The 21470-nt window shown below is 62.1% G+C and overlaps 1 protein-coding gene across 7 annotated transcripts in view; it reads left to right on the forward strand.

Annotated features, from left to right (window-relative positions):
• PACS2 (phosphofurin acidic cluster sorting protein 2) overlaps positions 1-21470 on the forward strand; it is a 55258-nt gene that overhangs the window by 22405 nt on the left and 11383 nt on the right. For 5 of the 7 annotated variants that reach the window (XM_023256147.2, XM_023256141.2, XM_023256144.2 and 2 more), the window contains exons 2-16: positions 6372-6459; positions 8728-8817; positions 9865-9990; positions 11136-11298; positions 11955-12028; positions 12217-12297; positions 13403-13462; positions 15828-15985; positions 17609-17699; positions 18033-18107; positions 19053-19195; positions 20041-20173; positions 20425-20529; positions 20674-20780; positions 21229-21383. In XM_023256147.2, coding sequence (XP_023111915.2) covers positions 6372-6459; positions 8728-8817; positions 9865-9990; positions 11136-11298; positions 11955-12028; positions 12217-12297; positions 13403-13462; positions 15828-15985; positions 17609-17699; positions 18033-18107; positions 19053-19195; positions 20041-20173; positions 20425-20529; positions 20674-20780; positions 21229-21383 — 1649 coding nt within the window. The remainder of the gene's footprint in view (positions 1-6371; positions 6460-8727; positions 8818-9864; positions 9991-11135; positions 11299-11954; positions 12029-12216; positions 12298-13402; positions 13463-15827; positions 15986-17608; positions 17700-18032; positions 18108-19052; positions 19196-20040; positions 20174-20424; positions 20530-20673; positions 20781-21228; positions 21384-21470) is intronic. The other 2 variants (XM_023256143.2, XM_023256146.2) reach the window with 1 other exon arrangement.

A 21470-nucleotide genomic window follows, 5' to 3' on the forward strand; every position in this document is an offset into this window, starting at 1 on the left:
TGGTCTTGGACTTCCTGCCTCTGGAAGCCGCCTGGGTCCTGGTGGCCGTCCCGGGCCCCCGAGTGTGTGTGCGGGTCAGCACCCCCCTGGGCCAGTAGGATGCGCGTTACTCCCGTAACCTGGGAGCCCTGGGCAGAGCCCGGACCACGCAGCCCCCTGCATGTGGCTGCCCCTTGGAGCACGTGTGGACCAGAGCATGTTGTGTGTCTGCAGGCACCCAGAGAGGGTGGACAGGCCACGTACTCGCGTGGTACGGGAGCACGCGTTTATCAGGTGGTCCAGCGCTGCCGCAGTCCGAGAGAAACCAGGTGTGGGGTGGAGAGGACACGTCACAGACATGTAGGCCGTGTGACGTGCGCCATGCCACCTCAGAAACCATGCCCTGCCGCGCGCGCGCGCGCGCGTGTGTGGTGACAACAGTGTGCCTGGCAGTCTGGCACCATCGGCGAACCAGAAACTGAGCCTCCCCACCCCCACCCCCCACCTGGGGTAGCCCCGCAGGTGTCTGTGGTCCAGGGACGGCACGTCGCGTCCATGTCTGGGTCAGGGTGGCTGCCTGGGCCCGGACACCGCGGCCTGGAGAAGGAACGAGCAAGGGGGGAGCCACACGTCACCCCTGCTCAGGTTCCACCACCTGGCTGTTCAGGGGCCTCACCTGGCTGCCTGCCAGGCAGGACTGTGGCCTCTGGGGGGAAAGGGTGGGGGGGGCCAGTTGGGGGACGGCTGGCCGACTCCTGGAAGGAGACCCCCCCCCATGGTGGCTCCCACAAAGGGGAAGGAGGGCCGGGGCAGGGAGGCACACGGCGGGCACACGGCGGGTGTCTGTGGTTCTGGCCGCGATCTCTTTAAAAAGATCTGAAGTCAACGCAGAGGGGTTATTGATTTCCGGCGTGGGGTGGGTGTTAGTGATGTCACTGCGGTGCTTCTGGAAGCCCCACGCTTCTGTGTCTCAGAAAGCCAGACAGCGCTCCTCCGGGGTTGGCTGTGCAGTGGGCTTTCCAGTCCCGAGCAGACGCCATCCCAGAGGGAGGAGAGGGCAGGCGGGGGGCCGGTGTCCCTCGGATGGGATGCCGGGTTTTCGCCCGTTGGGGGCACGGTGGGCGTACTGACAGCGCGGCCTCCTTTTCTGTCACTGCTGAGGCTGCTACGTTGCAGGGCGTCTGACACAGTAACAGCCCCAGCTTAGTGATGAATCATCGTTGGTGGGGTGTTTTCAGCGGATTTGCTCATGATTTCCTTGCGGGCCTGGTGTTATGCAATGAATCTCGTCCTTGGCTATAATCTATAACCCAGCCCTCAGGCCTTTCTCTCTGAACCCATCTTGTATAAAAACAAGTAATGTTTCTTCCATCTGGCTCAGTGTCTGTATGCAAATGACTCCTTGTATGCTTTTCATGTTGCTTGCACAAGTCGCATCAGCTCAAACGTATCTTAGAATTAAAAAAAAAAGAAAGAAAGAAAAAAGAGGGAAATCCAAACGGCTGTGATTGTCCTGCCCATCCGGAAGGCGTAACTCTGGAAGCAAGCCGGCCAGCGGCAGTGTGGACGGACCCTCCGACCGGCCACGAGTCGCCTGCAGAGGCTTCGAGAAGAGACACCCTTCCCTTCCCACAGAAAGCCCGAGGCTCTGTTCGTGGCCTCTCGAGGGGTCCCTGTGACGAGGACACGTCAGAGTGGGGTGCCACTGTACTCCCCAGACACAGTCGTCTCCGTCCCAGCTGTGGAAAGCAGATGCTGGGCCCGCCCCGGCCCCTGCCCAGTCTAACCAGTTGTCTAGAAACAGGCATCGTGAAAAGCCCCGAGGAGCTCGAGACCCAAAGAGGGGCTGTGTGGGCGTTTCAGATAATTCGTTTATTCGCAGCAGGACCCAGATAAGGCCTCCCTTGGGTCTCGTGGCACCTTTTAATTTTTGAAAACTTACTGTTTACAACTTACAGTGAAGCTCAGCCTGCCGCCGTGTTTGTCCACAGCTTTGAGGTCCCTGTTACCCCCTCAACCGGGCTCAGGACACTAGACAGTCCACCCAGAACCACCCCTGCAGCAGGGGTGGGGCAGGGACCTTGTTGGTTTTCATTTCCATCTTTTCATGGGCTGCTTTACTGTCTGTATGTCTTTTTTGCTGAAGCATCTGCAAATCTTTTGCCTGTTTTTTAATTGGATTCTTTCTTTTCCTACTGTTGAGTTTTGAGGGTTCTTTATATATTGTGGATTAAACCCTTGGTCAGATATGCAATGTGCAAGTATTTTCTGCCAGTCCTAGCCCCTTTCCATTTTTCACAAAATTTTGGTGAAGTCTAGCACAGTGGACTTCCTGTGTCTGTCCTGTACCTCCCTGCCTCTGCCCTGCGAGCAGCGTGCAAGTCCCTGCGGATCTGGACAGCCCTCACCTTCCTCGGTTCTCCTCTTCAGAGTCCTTTTTTTTTTTTTAATGTTTGTTTATTTTTGAGAGAGAGAGAGAGAGAGAGAGAGAGAGGGAGGGAGGGAGAGGGAGACACAGAATCCGAAGCAGGCTCCAGGTTCTGAGCTGCCAGCACAGAGCCGGACCCAGGGCTCAAAGTCAAGAACCTCAAGATCATGACCCGAGCCGAAGTTGGATACCCAACCGACGGAGCCACCCAGGAGCCCCTAGAGTCCTTTTGATTCCCCTAGTTCCTTTGCCATTCTGTGTGAACTTAAAAGCCAGCTTACTGGTAGCTACCAAAGAGTGGTGCTGGGATTTCACGGGTGCTAAGCCTGCAGGTCTAGTCTGGGGAACACTGATGCCCCATGCAGTGGCTCAGGTCCACTTGCTGAACCTTGGCTGGCCCCTTTCATTAGCTGGCACGTCCCACACTGGTCTTGTTACGTTTGGGTGTTTCCTTTTTGTTTTTGGAGTTCCTACAAATGGCAGTTTTAGGAAACTGACTTTCAGTTGTTCATTGCCAATATGTAGAAATGGGACTATTTATCTGTTGAACTTGTATCATATGATCTTGCTAGTGAGCTCATTAGTTCGGGGGCTTCCACATTTTCCCACATTCCTTGGGCTATTCTGCATAAACTATTGTGTTATGCAAACAAGAGCTGTGTTTTTCCTTTTCTTGCCTTATTGCATAGGCAGGCCTTCAGCTCTGTGCTGTGCTGCAGGGGACAGCCTACACCCGGTGAGGGGGAGGCCTGCCTCTCGGTCTCAGGTGCTGGCCCGTCCTGCCGCCAGCACGACATTGGCCACTCAGCATGTTCCCGTCTGCCCCTAGTTCGCCAAGAGTTTTGATCACAAATGGGATTGAATTTTGTCAATTTTTAAAATTCATTTGAGGAGATTTTATGGTTTTTCTTATTTAGCCTGTTGACGGGGTTAATTACACTGATTGGTTATAAATGTTGATAAGCCTTGCCTTCCTGGAACAGACCCAGGTAGTCGTGACATGTTATACTCGTTTCTTTCCATACAGGATGAATTCAGCGTGCTAATATTTTGTTGAAGATCTTTACGTCTGTGTTCATAAAGGAATAATGGTTTATAGGTTTCTTTTTTTGTATGTTTTTGTCTGGTGTTGGTATCAGGGTAATTGCTGACCTCATAAAATGAGTTGAGAAGTATTCCTTCCTCTTCTCTTTTCTGGAAGATACTACATGCAATTGGTGTTGTTTCATCTTTTGGTGTCTGGTTAAATCCACCTGGAGTTTTCTTTTTCAGGAGGTGTTTTGCTCTTCAGTTTCCCTAATGGATTAGGCTGTTGGGATGATCTGTTCATGGTCCGTGGCAGTTTGTAGGTTCGGGGTCGCGTCGCACACTGTTACGTATCGTTACGTCATGTGCAAGCCCCCAGACTTCCCGCTGTCTACCGGGGTCCTTGTCCCTGACACCCTGTGACCTTCTTTCATTTCTGGTATTGGTGGTTCTGTCCTCTTTTTTCTTTGTTAGGCTAGGGGTTTTATCAGTTCCGTTGCTCTTCCCAAAGAACCAGCTTTTCGTTTTGTTTTATCCTTTACTCTATGTTTTATTTCCGTATTGTTTTTCTATCTTCGATTTCTTGTTACTGCTTTTGTCTCCTTACTTCCTTGCCCGCTCGCTCTGGGTTCCGTTGGCTCCTTTCCCAAAATCTTGAGGTGGAGCCCAGCCTGGGCACTTGAGGCCTTTCTCACTGCCCAGTGTGAGCGAGCACAGGAGTGGCTGTAGCTGCCTCCCAGGGGTCTCCGCTCCCATCTCACTCACGACCCCCACAAGGTACTTCTGGTCTCCTCTGAGCTTTCCTCCTGGGTCCGAGCGCTGCCTGCTGTCCCCAGTGGTTGGCGTTTCCAGCCACCTGTCTACTGTTGATTTCTTTTTGTCTGTTTGGGTTTTTTGTTTTGGTTTTAAGTAGACTCCACGGCCAACGTGGGGCTCAAACTCACCACCTTGAGATCAAGAGTCTCGTGCTCCACCGACCAAGGAGGCCAGGTGCCCCTTTACTATTGATTTCTAGCTGAGTCTGTTGGTCAGAGAACACACTTTACGTGACTTCTGTTCTTTAAAGATGAAGCAATGACAGTTGTACGTGACGTCTTGGCAGTCTGTTTCCTGCAGACTCAGAGCTGCCAGCCGGGCAGAGCAGGCTGGGCTTCCCCAGGGCGCACGCGTGTCCGGGGCCGTCAGGGACACATCGCAGCCTGGAGCCCTCCTGCTGCCGAGTCACCTGCCTCGCTGCTGGGGAGGCCCTCACATCTGTCTCCTGGCCCCTGTGGGCTCAGTGGAGTGCAGTGCCGTCACCATCATCCGCCACGTGGCCCTGAGTGCCGCGTTGTGACAGGCTGGCGTTCGGCCCGGGATGGGAATGGGTGGCGTGTGCCGGTCTTAGCTTATCAGAGACGTGACTGCCGTTGAGAGGAGAGTTTACTGTCCTTCACCAGCCCCTGGAAACAGGAGGCAGCAGGTCCTGGGGGCTGGCCCTGGGTGCTTAGGGCACAGGGACATTAGGTTGCTGTTGAGGGTTGGTTAAGGAGGGGTTCAGAGTATGGGCTGTGGATTCAGGGGAGATGGAAGCGGTTCTGGCCAGGAGTTGGCCCCGTAATTAAAGGATGTCAGCTAGATAAATACAGAATCTAATGAAACACACAACAGCAGGGTCCTTCTTCATTTCATGCCCACAATGGCAGTGGGGTCTCAGCTCCATGCCCAGGACCATGGTGGCTATCTCTGCCCCGTGGGTGGTTGGCAAGTGCTCAGGGAGCCCACGGAACTTTCCAAGGCCACACCGTTGACCACACGCAGGCCTATATCCAGACCTGAACCCACCTGCCTCGCACGGTCGCTGCCTGCTGTCCAGATGTAGAAATGTGAGCAGGAAGAGTCTCCGAAGTCAGCAGATGGCCGCACCCATCGTCCTGGCCACGGCCGCACCTGTCCTGCCTCTTGGGGTTAGATGCACGCTTCGGGGACTGAGTGACGACTCAGCTGGGCACGGACAGAGTGCCTTTCCCAAATAGGGCCCGTGGGGTTCCGGCACAGGTGTCTGGGACTCGGCCGGCTCCCTGAGCTGTGTGGCCGGCTGCGGCAGCCCTGGCTGGTGGCGCTCCTGGGTGTGGTGCTGTCGCGTCAGCAGCCCACTGGCCTCTGGGGGGGAAACCGAGCCGGGGCTTCAGGGAGCTGTGGAGAGAGGTCCCGGCTGAGTTCCGTGATGCCCACCCCACCCCACCCCTGCCCCCGCCCCCGCCCCTCCCCGCAGCCCCGCTCCCCTGCCTGGACCCCCTGGTGGGGTTGTTCTGGGCAGGCCCCAATGCCTCCCGGGAGGAAAGGCTGCTTGGACGGGGTCCTGTAGTGTCAGGTGGGCGAGGCACATGCCGCAGCAACAGCAGAAGAAAGGGACCCCACTGACGGCGGGGCACAGTGCGGGCGTGCCCCCAGGCCACCCGGGCCCCGCTCTCGCGCCCCCCCCCCCCTTCCCAGTCCCCTGCTCTGGGGGTGGAAGGGTGAGTGGGGGAAGGGAGGGTTCCGGAAGCTCAGGGCCGCGGCCGGCAGGAGGCCTGGGGCGAGGGCGGGGTCGAGACGAGGGGGCGGGGCAGGGGGCGGGGCCTGCGGGGGCTGGAAGCTGGGACTGCAGGTGGGCGGCCGGTACCTGGGGGGGCTTCCCTGGTCTGCGCGCCCTTCTCGGGCTGCCCTGCCCCCAGACGTGCATCGAGCGCCCCCACAAGCAGGAGACCCGCCCCCTGCGACCCTCCGGAGCAAGGGGATGCCCAGTGGCACCCACCACCTGCAGGGAGCCTTGAGGGTGGCCCTGGGCCTAGCTGAGTTCCCTGGGGAGATTCGAGGGCCACATCTGGGGCTGGAGCTGCCCAGGGCAGGCCTTCCTAGGGCTCGAGGGGCTGTGGGAGGGCACTGGCCCTGCTGAGCAGCCCTTTGGCCCCTGCAGGTTGTGCAGCCTGACCTTGAAGAAGCTGGTGGTGTTCACGGAGCTGGAGAAGGAGCTGGTCTCGGTGGTGATTGCCGTCAAGATGCAGGTGAGGGCAGTCCACCCAGGGTGCCTGTGCCGTCCAGGAGATGGGGGCACGGCCACACCGCCAGCTCTCTGCCCCGGGTGCTTGACCTGGAGGAGGGTCCTGGCGCTCTGGCACGGTTGGACCCCACACAACCAGGGTGCAGTCCTGTCCGCGTGAAGGGCTGGCGGCTGGGGAGTGTGGAGGGACGCGAGCGTGTGTGTGCAGGTCACTTGCACAAGGGCCTTCCCAGAACAGAATTGTGCCACACACACCCTCACATGTGCGCCCAGTGCCCGCTGGCCCTTCTCTGCCAACCTCTGACCTGGGGCTGGTCTAGCTGTGCCCGCCTCTCGTCCTCAGGCCCCTCTCTGTCCCTCTGATCCTCACGGGATCTTGCCTTGAAACAAATCGCTCTTCCAGGAGGACCTGACCCGGGCCCCCACCCTGGGGGGCAGCGGCCCTCAGCACTGCCTTCACCCAGCCGCCAGCCGCCCTGAAGGAGGTGCCGTGTGTGCTTCCTTGACCCCTTCAGGGACACCAGTTCCTCGTCCACTCCCGAGTCAGGAGGGCTCTCAGCCCCCTGCTGCTCGTATGGTGCCTCCCGTGGCCCTTTGCGGACGTGTCCCCCCTACGGATGGGGTCCGCCCTGTAGGCACCTCCCTCCCCCAGTGGCCGTGCTCACAGGCAGCTGCGTGTGCTGGCTCCTCCTTCGAGTGGCCCCCTCAGCTGTGCCTGTCCTGTTGGGGCCCCAGACCGTCAGACGCCCCACGGGACGGAGTGCCTGCTGCACCCCCGTCCCAGGCTGCTAGAGCCCACGTTCACGGACCCCGTGAGCTCAGGCGACAGGGGTGCTGGTCCGCGTGCTCCGTAGCTCCGTGTGGGCTGGGAGCAGCCAATGCCATGTGGTCCACAGGCCGTCCGCCCCGACCCACAGCTGTGCCCAGGACCCCTCCCTCTCCGTCACTCCCGTCAGCTCACACGTCTGTTGTTTTTGTCCTGGACCCACACTCGCTGCTGCCCTCAGCTGCTTCTCTACACCCTCGTCTTGGTCAGACGCCACAGGAGCCCCTTCCCCCCGTAGCCGCAGTTCTCTCTTGTGGCTCTGAACCCACCTGCCCTTGGTGCCCCGCAGACGTGGGGCCACACCATGTCCGTCCCGTGGCTTCCTGCAATCAGCATTCAGCCTCCCGGTCTGTCCATGTTGGGACAGCTGTTTAAAAAAATTTTGGCGGGGGAGGGGGGCACCTGGGTGGCTCAGTCAGTTGAGCATCTGACTTCAGCTCAGGTCATGGTCTCCCGGTTCGTGGGTTAGAGCCCCATGTCAGGCTCTGCACTGACATTTCAGAGCCTGGAGCCTGCTTTAGATTCTGTGTCTCCCTCTCTCTCTGCTCTTCCCCTACTCGTGCTCTGTCTCTGTCTCTCTCTCAAACATAAATAAACATTTAAAAATAAATGAACTGTTAAAAAAAATTAAAGAAAACAATTTTTTTAATGTTTATTTGAGACGGGAGGGGGGGTGGGGAGGCACAGAATCCAAAGCAGGCTCCAGGCTCCAAGCTGTTGGCACAGAGCCCGACATGGGGCTTGAACTCACAAACCGTGAGATCACGACTTGAGCCGAAGTTGCTCGCTTAACCAGCTGAGCCACCAGGCGCCCCTAGGACAGTCACTTTTAAAATGGTTCTGTGAGAAACATCTTTAATGCCTTTGGGGTTTATTTTGGTAGAGGACTTGAGGTAAAGACCTGCATGTTTTGTGCAAATGACTTGTTATTTTCTTACCACAGGTATTTAGTGATTAGTTTTTCCTAGTGACCTGAGAGCTCATTATACACAGAGTTTGTGTTTTGTGCATCTATCTGTGCATTTTCGGTTGTGCTTCTAGACTTCTCATCTGGTCCCAGTGGCGGCGCTGCCGTGAGTTAATTATCACACCTTGTACCGCATTTTGCTTTCTGGGGAGGCGGTCACCCCTCAGAAATGCTTGGCGTCTGACACACCTGAACAGGTGCCGTCCGTTTACCCCCTGACCCCGCTGCGGCATTTTGGTAGTCACACGAGGTGTGGCAGGGACCATTCTTGGTCAGCTACAGGAGGACTTGGAGGGTCAAGGACATGGACGTTTTTAAGGCTCTTGAGAAGTCTCCCCAACGGTGCCTTTGGGAATCCCGTGAGCTTGTGCCTTCCCTCCTCCGACCTGTGGCTTTTCACCCCGATGTTTTCGGGGAGCCGACGTGATGTCCTTAGCCAGTTTCTCTTGTGAGTGAGAAGCTGTCCTGTTGTGTCCCAGGGCTCCAAACGGATCCTGCGGTCCCACGAGATCGTGCTGCCCCCCAGTGGACAAGTGGAGACCGACCTGGCGCTGACCTTCTCCCTGCAGGTGGGCCTGTCCTCCCCTCTGGCTCAGCCAGAGCCTTAGAAGATGCGTGTGCTTTGTTAGATGCGCTTTCCCTCCTGTTCCTGCCGTGAAGAGAACGTAGTGAGGCCTAGACTCACCCTCAAAAGGCCGTTTGGGGGGCCCCGGCTGGATCAGTCGGTGGAGGCTGTGCGTTCGAGCCCCACGCTGGGTGTAGAGATTCCTTAGATGAAGAAAGAAAAACGTTTTAAAAGGACTATTTCGTTCCGGTGTTTAGAAGAGGTGGGGGGAACATATGGACCCTCCGTGCTGCAAGTTCAGACCCCCGTGAAGTATGCTGGGTTTGGTGTGACCGCGGCACGGGCCCCCCCAGCGAGAACCAGAACCCCTGCCCTGGCGCCTCCCCCCACACCGAGGGCCGGCCTGCACAGCTGCTCTCCTGCCTTCCTCTATCTCTGGGGGGTTGTTTTAAGGGGGTGCTGCTGTCCTGTTAACACACTCGCTTTAAAGATGAATACCGTGTGGGCGTCAGCTCACGTCCCATTGAAAACCTCTCCTGGTGAGTGTGTCGCAGAGGGCTGTGGTTGAGCGAGGCCGGTGAGAATCCCGCTGACCCCTGCCTCCCGCCGGCCCCCCGGGCCTGCCTGGCTGTGCGCATGACCCTAATTCTGACGCCACCACAGGACTTCTGGGTTATGTGTTGAGTTTTTTCGGGGGCCAGTTTTATCAGAGAGCTGTTCACCCTCGTAAGTGCACGGCTCTGCGGTCTGGACAGCCGCGTGCAGGGGTGTGGCCTCTGCTCCTCGCACGTGAGCCCTGTTGTTGTTGCAGCCCTGGCGTGCTCTGCACGGCAGCCTGGACCGGCACCACTCACGGGCCCACGCCCTCTGCAGTCTGCGCCGTGGGCAGCTGTGCTGGGTGGCCACCGCCCCGCTGATTGCCCAGAGACCCTGGCTGTCCGCTCACATCTGCCAGCGGCGGCTTTTACCGTGTCCCGGACTGAGGCCCACGGAGGCCCAGCGAGGAGTGGCAGCTGGCACATAGGGCAGCCGTGACTTCCCTTCTCTGCAGTACCCTCATTTCTTGAAAAGAGAAGGCAACAAGCTCCAGATTATGCTGCAGCGGAGAAAGCGGTACAAAAACCGGACCATCTTGGGCTACAAGACGCTGGCGGCGGGCTCCATCAACATGGCCGAGGTGAGCGCGTCCCCGCTCAGCCGGCTGCCCCCCGCCCCGTGCGCCCCGACCCGACGGCCTGTGTGGCTGGGCTCTGCTGTGACGGCTGCTCTTTGGCCGAGGGTAGATCCTGGCCCGGCGTGGGTCCGTCCTGCGGCCTCCCGGAAAGAGCGTCCCTGCAGGGGCCCCCACCCCAGCTGCTCCCTCTCGGGACAGCCCCGTTCCCTTCTGCCGTCACTGCCGGGATGCTCTGGGTCAGGGGGTGACCTGAATGTCAGGAAGCTCCCTTGGAAACAAGCGCTGTTGGTCAGAATGGAACCCGACTGCCCGATGCCACCTTGTCCTGGGGGACCTGGTGTCCCAGGTGTGGCAGGTGTGGGGCTCAGGAGCCCGGGCCTCTGGGAGCTGTGGGGTGGGCCCTGGTGTCTCTTGTGTTGTGGGGCCTCCACCGTCATGGGGTGGCGGTTCGGGCTGTCCAGGCCACTTTGGTGCCCACACAGAGCTGTGCTGGTGCCCGCCTGGGGCAGGGCAGGGCAGGGCGCCACGTGTGAGTGGGTTGACCAGCCCGACCCCGTGCCCCTTGGCCTTTCTCATCTGGCCTGGGACCCCCATGCGGGGCTCGGACAGTGGCGGTACTGGGTTGAGGGACGGGTATGGGGCGCAGGCTTTCACCCGGGCTGGCGCATGGGGTGCGCGGAGGCGGTGCCCCTCTCCCTGGTCTACTGGAAATTTCTCCCGACTGGAATGGCTCTAAGGACTCACCGGCCAGGTGGGCCAGCCTGGCGGGCGTTGGCTTTGCCACACGAGACCCCCGGCCCACACTGCTGGCCGGTCCTCCTTGGTCCCCCACAGACACAGGCCCCTGGACTTGGGTCTCCGGGGTTGGTGGCCCACAGCCACAGCCTCACACGCTGTTCGCTGCGGCCAAGCCCCTCCCCTCTCTGACAGCCTCCAGTCCCCAGGGGCAGAGCCTAGTGCCGACCCCCCCCCCTGCCCCGTTCTTGGCCAGTGGCCTCCCGCGGCCCCCACACCCGTGTCCCGTGCCTCCCCTTGTCAGGCTGCCCCACGGTTGTGTCTCTTGCCTGCCGCGTGCCGTTGCTCACGTGCACCCAGAAGGTGGCGCTGCCCGGTGCGCTTTCTAGCGCCCAGCCCTGCCCCGCCCCCAGGTGATGCAGCACCCTTCCGAGGGCGGCCAGGTCCTGAGCCTCTGCAGCAGCGTCAAGGAGGCCTCCGTGAAGGTGGCCGAGATCTGGATCTTCTCCCTGTCCAGCCAGCCCATTGACCACGAGGACAGTGCCATGCAGGCTGGGCCCAAGGCCAAGTCCACAGGTGTGTCTGCCTTCCCGTCCTGCCGGGTTTGAGAAGCCGGGGCGGGGGGCTGAGAGGGTTTGTGGGTTTCCCTCTGGACTGCACCCTCACGGCAACATCGTGCCTGCTCTGGGAACCTAGGCTGGGGGTCCCATCCCCACGCCCTATATACCCCATCTCCCGCGTCCCGTCCCCATGCCCCGCACCCCGTGTCCCGCGTCCCGTCCCCGCGCCCCACACCCTGTGTCCCGCGTCCCGTCCCCGCGCCCCGCACCCCGTGTCCCGCGTCCCGTCCCCGCGCCCTGCACCCCGTGCGGCATGTCCCGTCCCTGCGCCCCACAGCTGCAAGCTCAGCAGGAGGTCACAGCGTTGGCCACGATGCCTTCCGGAGTCTGGCACAGATCCTGGCGTGGCTGTTGCCACCGTCATGATGGGGCCACTGTTCCCCTGAGGTGTGGGAGGGCACGTGGGGGAGCCAGTCAGGCACGAGATCCAGGCTGAATTGTCTGAGGCCCACGGGGGCCGCTGTGGGAGCCGGGAGGTGCGGCCCTGCCCCCACCTGGAAGTGCCCGTGGGGGCTGCGGGTGCCCAGGGCCCGGTCCTCCGGCTGCTGCCTCATTGCCGGGACACCGGTCGGAATCTCAAGGCGCTCCCTGTTCCATTTGCTCGTTCCGTAGATAACTACTCTGAGGAGGAGTATGAGAGCTTCTCCTCTGAGCAGGAGGCCAGTGACGATGCCGTGCAAGGGCAGGTAACCTGGGGTCTGGTGTGCGGGACGTGCGGCCACCTGGGAGATGTGGCCTCAGGGCTCCCCGCAGCCGCACAGCCCCCGGCAGACAGCCCTGGACCCTCCTGAGGCGCCCGCGTGCGGGAGGCACTGGGAGGGGAAGCAGAGGGGGGAGGGCAGTCCTCCCAGCCCGGGGCTCCGTGTCTCCCCAGGACTTGGACGAGGAGGACTTCGATGTGGGCAAGCCCAAGAAGCAGCGGCGATCGATAGTAAGAACGGCGTCCATGACCAGGGTCGGTGGAAACTGGTTTTACTAACACTGGGGCAGGGTGGGGGGGGGGTCGGGGTTGGGGGGGCCCTGGGTGGGGGATCGAGAGGTGAGGCGCCGTCCAGGTCCCCCCGATCTGGCTCTGCTGGCTTCCCCTGAGGCCCAGGCCACGACTCCAGGAGCCGCCGGCCATTGTTCTTTATTCTCTGGCAGGGGGTCCTAGAGCTCACCCCGGGGGGCCAGTGGCTCCTGGCCCTGGGGGGCAGGGGAGGAGGCGGGGCTACCCCCGTCCTGCTCAGGCCACTCCAAGAGCAGAGGAACAGAGCTGGGAGGCTGTCCCCTTCCCTGAGTGAGGCCCGTCCCTTGTTTCTGTTCAGCCTCTGGGCCCGCCCAGCACAGAGGCCCTGGGGCCTGGGCAGGCCTGTAGGCGGGTGGGGGGAGCTCCAGACCGAGGTGGAGGTCCATCACAGGACGCCCACCCCGGGGAGAGCTCCCAGAGCCAAGCCGCTGCTGCATGTGGGCTGAGGCCCCCCAGCACGGTGGGTGGACACGGGGTAAAAGGCCACGGGGCACAAGCCCAGACACCTCCCCACCTCCTCTGGAGGCCCCGGCTGGGGGCACGGCAGCACCTGTGTGAGCCTCTGTTTACACTGGGTGTCCGTGCAGGGGAGCGTGGCTCCCCTTGAGGGTGGCTGAGGGCGGCTGCCTCAGTCATGGCCAGAGCTCGGACTCTGAGGCCCAGCGCAGCGCTGGGCGCACAGGGAGCTTGGGGTCTCTGCGGAGCCCTCGCTGCCCCCCCTGCCCAGCCCGTGCCCACCCCTGGGTCCTACAGGAGGGAGGCGGTGCCGTGGCAAGGGGCCAGCCACAGGAGGCCGAGGGAAGAGCCATAGGGACGGCACACGCCCTCCCCGCGCCCCTCCTGGGTCTGTTACTAAGTCCGGTGCGGCTGTGGTTCTTAATGCTTGCGAAGGGTCAGCGCCGTTGGCGGGCGAGAGCCGCGCTCGCGGGAGCCCGTACAGACTGTGCGCCGGGCACCTCTCTCCTGCCGGCGGCTGCCCCTGGCGGCCCGCTGTGTCCTTCGCGGGGAACCCACCCCCTTCGGTTCTGATTCTGTCCCACTTGCCTTGCAGCAACAAAACTTCAAGCAGAAGGTCGTGGCCTTGCTGCGGAGGTTTAAAGTGTCAGATGAGGTGAGTGAGATCCTGCCTGCCCCCCAGGCCCACGGTGGGGTGTCCTGATGAGGCGAGGGCTCTGGGGGCACCCGGGCCACATCCTGGCTCTGCCTCTGACCGTCCTGTGGCCCCCTGGGCTCCCGTGATACCTCGGGGGTCGAGCAGCGGCTGCCTACGTGTCTCTCGAATCACAACCCAGGGAACAGACCAGGAGGGAGGCTGGACGTCATTCAGGCTGTGACCATGAGTTTCCTGTTGGTTCTAAGCCGACTGTATGTTTAGAGCAGCTTCAGGTTTGCGGAGTTGAGCAGAGACTAGCTTCTGTGGGCCCCATCGCCACACACCCACCCCCCACCACGGACGCGCCGTGGCACTGGAGCTCCCTCTCTTAGCTGTTTGCCACCCCAAGTGTGTGGTGATGGGTTTGCTCACTTTTATAACCAGAAGAAAAATGCTTTGGTTTTACCTTCCGTGTGGGCAGAGGAAAGCTAGTCCACAGGTTCTGGATCTCCCCGGGAGGGGTGGCAGGTAAGTGTCCCAGGTGTCACTGGCACACGTGGTTGTGACAGAACTGAGGGCGATGGCCACCCGTCCACACATGTGAAGCTCCGGGAGGTCAGCTGCTCTCCGACGCAGGCACTGGAATCGGGTTCTCCAGATCGCTCCACAGATTCGGGAGGGTCCCTGTCAAATCCCCAGCTGCCTGTTGGTAGACCAGCTAGTCCTAAAACTTACGTGGAAACGCAAGGGACCCAGAACAAACAGAATAAGCGATCGTTAGAAAGAACGAAATTGAAGCAATGATGCTTTCTAATTTCAAAACTCAGGAAGAGGTGTGGTAATCAAGACCGTATGATCAGCGAGACCGGAAGTGAATCCATTTAAATTTTTTTTAACATTTCTTTATTTTTGAGCGAGAGAAGGACAGAGCGTGAGTGGGGGAGGGGCAGAGAGAGAGAGGGAGACCCAGAATCCGAAGCGGACTCCAGGCTCCGAGCTGTCAGCACAGAGCCCGACGCGGGGCTCGAACTCACAGACCGGGAGATCGTGACCTGAGCCGAAGTCGGACGCTTAACCGACTGAGCCGCCCAGGCGCCCTGAATCCTTCTATTTGTGGTCAATTGATTTCTGGCAAGGATGCCAAGACCACCCGATGGGGGGGAAATAGGCTTTTCGGCAAATAGCGATGGTACCGCTAGATTCCAAGTGCTGAAGGGTGGAGCTGGACCCTTACCTCACACCATGTACAAACACCAACTCAAAATGGACCAAAGACCTAAATATAAGAACTTACACTGTGGAAGTCTTAGGAGAAAACAGAGGAGTGGTCTTGGCGGTAGGACACAGAAGCACGGGAGCCAAAGAGAAAACCAGGGGTCAGACCCCGTCAAAACATAAAACTCACGTGCTCCGAACAACCTTCCAGAAGATGAAATGGTGGCCGTGAGATGGAAGGGTTTTACAAATCGTAGATCCCATAAGAGACCAGTACCCGGAAGATGGAAAACGTACAACCCCAAATACGAAGACGACACGGGTAAGAAATTAGTCGTCCAGCGTAACAGCTGGTCAGAGGGTCTGACGAGACGTTTTCTCCGAAGAAGATACATAAACAGCCAGCAAACCCACGAGAAGGTGCCCGGCATCACGAGGCGTCCCGGAGGCGCAAGCGAGAACCTCACCGAGCCCCACGCGACGCCCGCCGGCAGCTGCGGCTTCGAGCGGAGCAGGGAGACGCTGGCGGGGGTGTGCAGCAGGCCCTCCTCCAGGCGATTCCACCAGTGATGGCATTCTTGGCGTTTACCTACGAGAGACCCGGGCGCGTCCACGCAGACTCAACGGTCACAGAGGCTTCGTCTACAGCGGCAAACCCCAGAACGTCCACCCCCTGGCGGTGGCTAGACCGTGGACGGGGCGGGCGGTGGCAGGGCCTCGCTGCGGGCAGACACAGCGCGCAGACGGGTCTTACCGCGCCGCGCCGAGTGGGAGGGCCGCAGAGGGCCGCTCTCCGTGCGGCTCCACCTCCTCGACGTTCCGGAAGAGAACGAACGCGCGGCACAGAAGTCGGTTCAGTGGGTGTCTGAGGAGGAGGAGAGGGGGCAGTGAGAGGCCAGGGAGGCCCTGGGGAGGGAACATCGCCCATGTGGCTGTGGTGCTGGCCTGTGCCAGCTGCGCGCTTCTGTGTGGAAGCCTGAGTCACAGGGGGAGGAGTGGCCCAGCCGTGCCGGCACCCCGTGACTGGAGGCCCCCGGGGTCACCCCAGCGTCTGGCACCTGCTGGACAAAGGGTGCTCGGTGGCTCTGCGTCCTTTTCCCACCTGTCCTGCCGAGGGGACCCCCACCCACCCCTCGTGCGTGCGCTCACATGTCCGACGTCATCGTAGGTCCTGGACTCAGAGCAGGACCCTGCGGAGCGTGTCCCCGAGGCGGAGGAGGACCTGGACCTTCTGTATGACACGCTGGACATGGAGAACCCCAGTGACAGCGGCCCTGACCTGGAGGATGATGACAGTGTCCTCAGCACCCCCAAACCAAAGCTCAGGTGAGCATCCCGTGGCTCCCAGATGTGGCAGGGGGCACAGGCTGTGGCGGAGGGGGGGGATGGGGAGGCTGTGTTCTGGAGGGATCTCTGTGGAACCCCAGGTGAGCACTCCGTGGCCCCCCACATGTGGCAGGGGACGCAGGCTGTGGCGGGGTGGGACGGGGAGCCTGTGTTCTGGAGGGATCTCTCTGGAATGCGCTTGGGAGCACGAAGACAGGAGACCAGTTTGGAGGTCTTGCAGGGTCAGGGATGGAGGGGCAGGGGCTCTGCGTGTGGAGGGTGCTCGGGGGTCTTCCTGAGGTCCCAGCCGGGCTGAGGCGACCATCACAGGAGAGGCCCTTCTGTGCAGTGGGGAGACGGGCTGCTGGGACCGCAGGGCCTCCCTGTGCGCAGGGGAGGGGAGCGGGCATGTCCCCAAGGAGCAGGGCATCTGCCTGGCCGGGGCAGGGGAGGGCAGGAGTGCGTGTGGCCCGTCTTGGGGGCATCACTGTGGGGTCCGGGCAGGCTGCCAAGAGGGGGCCACGTGGCAGTCCAGAGCCCCCGTGGCCTCCTGGTTTTGTTTTTCACATGGTGGTGGACGTGTGGTTGGATGGAGATGCGCGCGTGGGGGGAGGGTGGGCTTTCTGTGCAGCTGCTCAGCCTCTGGTGTCCTACTGTGGGGGCGCCTGTGGCATCTGCGGGCTCTGGTTCAGGTGTCCACCTCTGGCCTTCACTGTGGCTCCAGGGGCCCAGCTTCTTGCCTGCTGCCCACCCACCTCCCGAGGCCCCTTGGGCTTTGCCCCCGTCCACTGGGACAGGCCCTGCTCCTGTCGGCCGCTGGCTGACCCAGGCCACCTCCAGGTCACCGGCAGCTGGTGCTCACAGTTCTGGGAGTCTGCGTGGACGTCTCGGGCACTGTTTCTGCCCTCACTCCCACATTTCTCTCTCCCTGGTGGCTTTGGCACCAGACCGTGTGCCCCCTGTCCACCGTATCAGCTTGAAAGGCTTCTAAGTCTCTTCGAATCTATGAGTCCCCCACCCTCTCCCCAGCTGTCTGCTGGGGACAAGGTACTTGGCCTGGTCTGCCTAGGGTTGCTAGATCCTGCTGACCCCACCGTCATTGCACTGTTGAGCCTGTGTTCCTGCTAGCTGGCTGAGGAGCCTGAGGTCCCCTGGCTGGCCTGCTGGCCCCCCAACAGAACTGCTGGGTGCAACCCTGGGTGCAGGCCAGGAGGGGGCAGGGCAGGACCAGGGATGAGGTCCTGGACCGTGGGTGTCAGGCCAGGAGGGGGCGGGGCTCAGGGGTGAGGTCCTGGGCCGTGGGTGTCAGGCCAGGAGGGGGCGGGGCTCGGGGGTGAGGTCCTGGACCGTGGGTGTCAGGCCAGGAGGGGGCGGGGCTCGGGGGTAAGGTCCTGGGCCCTGCGTGTCAGGCCAGGAGGGGGTGGGGCCCGGGGGTGAGGTCCTGGGCTGTGGGTGTCAGAGCCAGTGGAGGAGCTGATGTGGGCCGCAGGGCAACCTCTCCTGGGCTGTGGTTCCCTTGCCCCATCCCAGCCCTGTGTGGCCACCAGACCCCAGGGCACAATGGCTGAGCCTTCAGCCTGGGGAGGGTCCTGGAGGGTGACCTGTCTCTGTCCCCACGCCCAGGCCCTACTTCGAAGGGCTGTCACACTCCAGCTCGCAGACGGAAATCGGGAGCGTCCACAGCGTCCGGAGCCACAAGGAGCCCCCGAGTCCGGTGAGCGGGCTGGACATGGCAGTGCCCACCCTTGATGGGAGCGCAGACCGCGGGTGGGCCTTCCAGGGTTTCCCGTCTCTGATCCCTCAGGGTGTTGCTTACACACCAGTGTCAGACCAGCCCAGAGCTAACCGTGCTCCTGGGTCTACGTGTGGCTGGACTCTCCCTGCCTGATGCCAGGTCACTGTCACGGGGTGACCTGAGCCTTCAGTCTAAGGAAGCCCTGGCTAGTCTTCCCAGGCTGCCCCCCAATCCCAGATCCCCCTGCCTGGAGGTGAGCCAGCCTCCGTGCCCACCATTAAATATGCCCTGATTCCCATCTGGTCCACACAGGCTGATGTGCCCGAGAAGACCCGGGCCCTGGGAGGCAAGCAGCCGAGCGACAGCGTCTCTGACACGGTGCCCCACGTGAGCAGGCCCAGAGCACGTTCGTTTGTGCAAGCACAGAGCCCACTAACACACTGTCTTAGGGGTCTGAGCCCGCGGGGCAGGGCTCGACACTCAGGTCCTTACCTTACACCCCTGGGTGTGGTCAGGGCCCCCTGGATTCACCCCCACCCTGGGGGATGGTCAGGGATCCCTGGATTTACCCCTACCCTGGGGGATGGCCAGGGTTCCCCTGGATTTTACCCCCTCCCTGGGGGATGGGTTAGGGTTCCCCTGGATTCACCCCCACCCCAGGGGATGGTCAGGGCCCCCTGGAATCACCCCCGCCCCGGGGGATGGTCAGGGCCCCCTGGATTCACCTCCACCCCGGGGGATGGTCAGGGCCCCCTGGATTCACCCCCACCCTGGGGGATGCTCAGGGATCCCCTGGATTCACCCCCATCTCAGGGGACTTTCAGGACTCTCCTGGATTTATCCCCAGGCAGAGGATCAGTCAGGGTTCCCCTGATTTGCTTCGATCCTGGGTGACAATCAGGGCCCCCTGGATTCACCCCTACCCTCAGGGCACGGTCAGGACCCCCCGGATCACTGGGGACAGTGGGTGTCCCCCTGCTTTGCTGTCAGCAAACACTGTCAGCAGACACTGTGAATGCTGGGCTCTGGCCGCTGTTCTCTCATGGAGGTTCTCAAGGAAGATGTCTGGGACCAGAGGGCAGGTTTTAGGGAGATTTGGAGGAGGTTTGGTGCTGGCCTCCCCAGCAGCTGACACCAGGAGCCCTGTGGTTGGATGTGGGGGTCAGCTCGGCTCCCCAGGCCAGCATGTCCATACCATGTGCAGAAAGTTGCGAACCCGAAAAAGGCCCAGACACCCCCACCCAAACCAGGGACTTGCCGGGTGTGAGGCCGGCCCTCGGGAGGCCCCCACAGGGTGCGCATTCCCAACGAGCCTCCTTCTCTGCACATCAGAGCACCCCCGCCCCTGGGGAGCAGCCTGCACAGCCGGAGGACAGCCCGGAGGTGGAGACCTCCGCCCTGGACATGTTCACCGAGAAGCTGCCGCCCAGTGGGCGGATCACCAAGACGGAATCCCTCGTCATCCCCTCCACCAGGTGACAGCATGCCCTGGGGAGGCTGTTGGCCGGGCATTGCCCACGTGGGCCGGTGTGGTGGGCAGGGCCCCGTCTGACCAGATGAGAGTCACTTAGAAGCACAGAGATCTCGGCCCACCTGGGGGTCCACAGTGGACCCCTTGCACCCTGTCTGCAGCCAGCAGGCCTGCTGGGGCTGAGGTGTGGTTCCTGTGGCCGTCTCACATTTTCCGCCACCTGTACCTTGTGGACCTGTGTGACACCAGATGCCGGTGTGGGAGGGGGTGCCCAGTGCCGTCAAGGTCAGGAGCCCCCAGACAGTGGCTCCAGGTCCAACACTGGAGCCCGGGGGGGGGGGGGCCTGGACCTGCCTCTCAGAGCCATCGAAGTGGGGGTCTGAGTTGCAGCTTTGCATGGGAAGATACTCTCAGAGGCTGTCTCACCTGCCCCCCCCCCACCATCTTGGTCAGTCTGGGGGTCGACTCTATGCCCCTCCCTGTGATGTGCCCTTCCTCACCTTGGGCACCTAGCCGAACTCCCAGCCGCGGTCGGCCTTGTGCCTGCACCACGGCCCAGAACCCCCGTTCCCACCCCAGGACGTCCCTCTGCAGGGCGGCCAGGTCCCGGAGGGACAGCGGGGCTGCTGTGGTGCCCCCACCCCTTCTCTGCTTGCACAAGTTTAATCGGGCCTCATGCCGGGTTTAAGGCACGTGCGTGTGTGCTCGTGGCCTCCACACTCACCCCACAGATGAGCCCCTCGCCCGCCACCCGCCCCACGTGAATCCACCACAGCCCCACCGCTGAGAGCCCCCTTCCCTGGGCAGTGAGCACGTGGGCCTGCCCCAGCCTGTCCTGGTCCCCCACAGGTCCGAGGGGAAGCAGGCTGGCCGCCGGGGCCGCAGCACATCCCTGAAGGAGCGGCAGCCGGCCCGGCCACAGAACGAGCGGGCCAACAGCCTGGACAACGAGCGCTGCCCGGACACGAGGAGCCAGCTGCAGGTACGTCTCCAGGAGAGGAGGCCACGGACACCTCCGACCCACCCGGCGGGGCAGCTCGGGGGTGGGATCTGACCGACCCACAGTGTCTACAGCCCAGTGACCTCTGTCCAAAGCAGAGCCAGGTTCCTGAGCAGGAACAGGACCGGGCTGTCCTTCCCCCCTCCCGGGTGGCTGCTGGGGCAGGGGTCGGCTGGGCGGGCGACGGGACGCGGCGCCCTTCCCACCTGGTGTGGACGGGCCTGTGTCTGCAGATCCCCAGGAAGACCGTGTACGACCAGCTAAACCACATCCTCATTTCTGACGACCAGCTACCTGAAAACATCATTCTCGTCAACACCTCCGACTGGCAGGGGCAGGTGGGGAGGGGGCTGTCCTTTCTGCGTGGGGGGGGGGGGTATCCTCCCTGCGGGGGCGGAGAGCACATGCCCCTCCTTGCGAGGCGTGGAGCTGACAGCGAGGCCGGGTGGAGCTTTGAGGCTCCGCCCGCCCCTCGCTCCCAGTTCCTGTCGGAAGTCCTGCAGAGACACGCGCTCCCCGTGGTGTGCACGTGCTCCGCGGCTGACGTGCAGGCGGCCTTCAGCACCATCGTCTCGCGGATACAGAGATAGTGAGTCCAGCTGCCACACGTGTGGCAGCCGGGTGTCTGTCGGGGTCCCTGCGCCCCAGCCTTGCCTGTGGCTCTGCCCTGGGGGCTGCGGGCGGGTTCCAGATGTGCCCGCCCACCGGCCCCCCACGGTCCCATCCTCTGTCCAGATCTGGGCGCTGGTGGGAGTTCCTGCGGTGCAGGGGGGCTCCTGGCAGAGACCCACCATCGGGGGCCTCCTGGGTGTGGGCAGCAGGCCCCCCCCCACCCAGGGGGCACGGTGCTCCTGCTGTCTGGGGGTCCTGGGTGTCGGCCCCCCCCCGGGGCGCAGGGGGCACGGTGCTCCCTTCGTCCTGAGCGGTGTGTGCCCGGGGCCCTGGGGACGCCCCTCGGGCGCAGTGGGGTGGTCCTGGCCTCAGGGACGGCGCCCTGAGGCCTCTGTCCCCTCTGTGTCCTGCCCTCGGGGCCTCAGCTGCAACTGCAACTCCCAGCCCCCGACCCCCGTGAAGATCGCTGTGGCGGGCGCGCAGCATTACCTCAGCGCCGTCCTGCGGCTCTTCGTGGAGCAGCTGTCCCACAAGACGCCCGACTGGCTGGGCTACATGCGCTTCCTCATCATCCCGCTGGGTGAGGGGCTCTCGGACGGGGTGGGTCCTCATCGTCCCGCTGGGTGGGGGGCTCGTGGACGCGGTGGGGGGCGATGCGCCACACGCG

The sequence above is a fragment of the Felis catus genome, chromosome B3 (assembly GCF_018350175.1).
Source record: "Felis catus isolate Fca126 chromosome B3, F.catus_Fca126_mat1.0, whole genome shotgun sequence".
In the NCBI taxonomy this organism is placed as follows: domain Eukaryota; kingdom Metazoa; phylum Chordata; class Mammalia; order Carnivora; family Felidae; genus Felis; species Felis catus.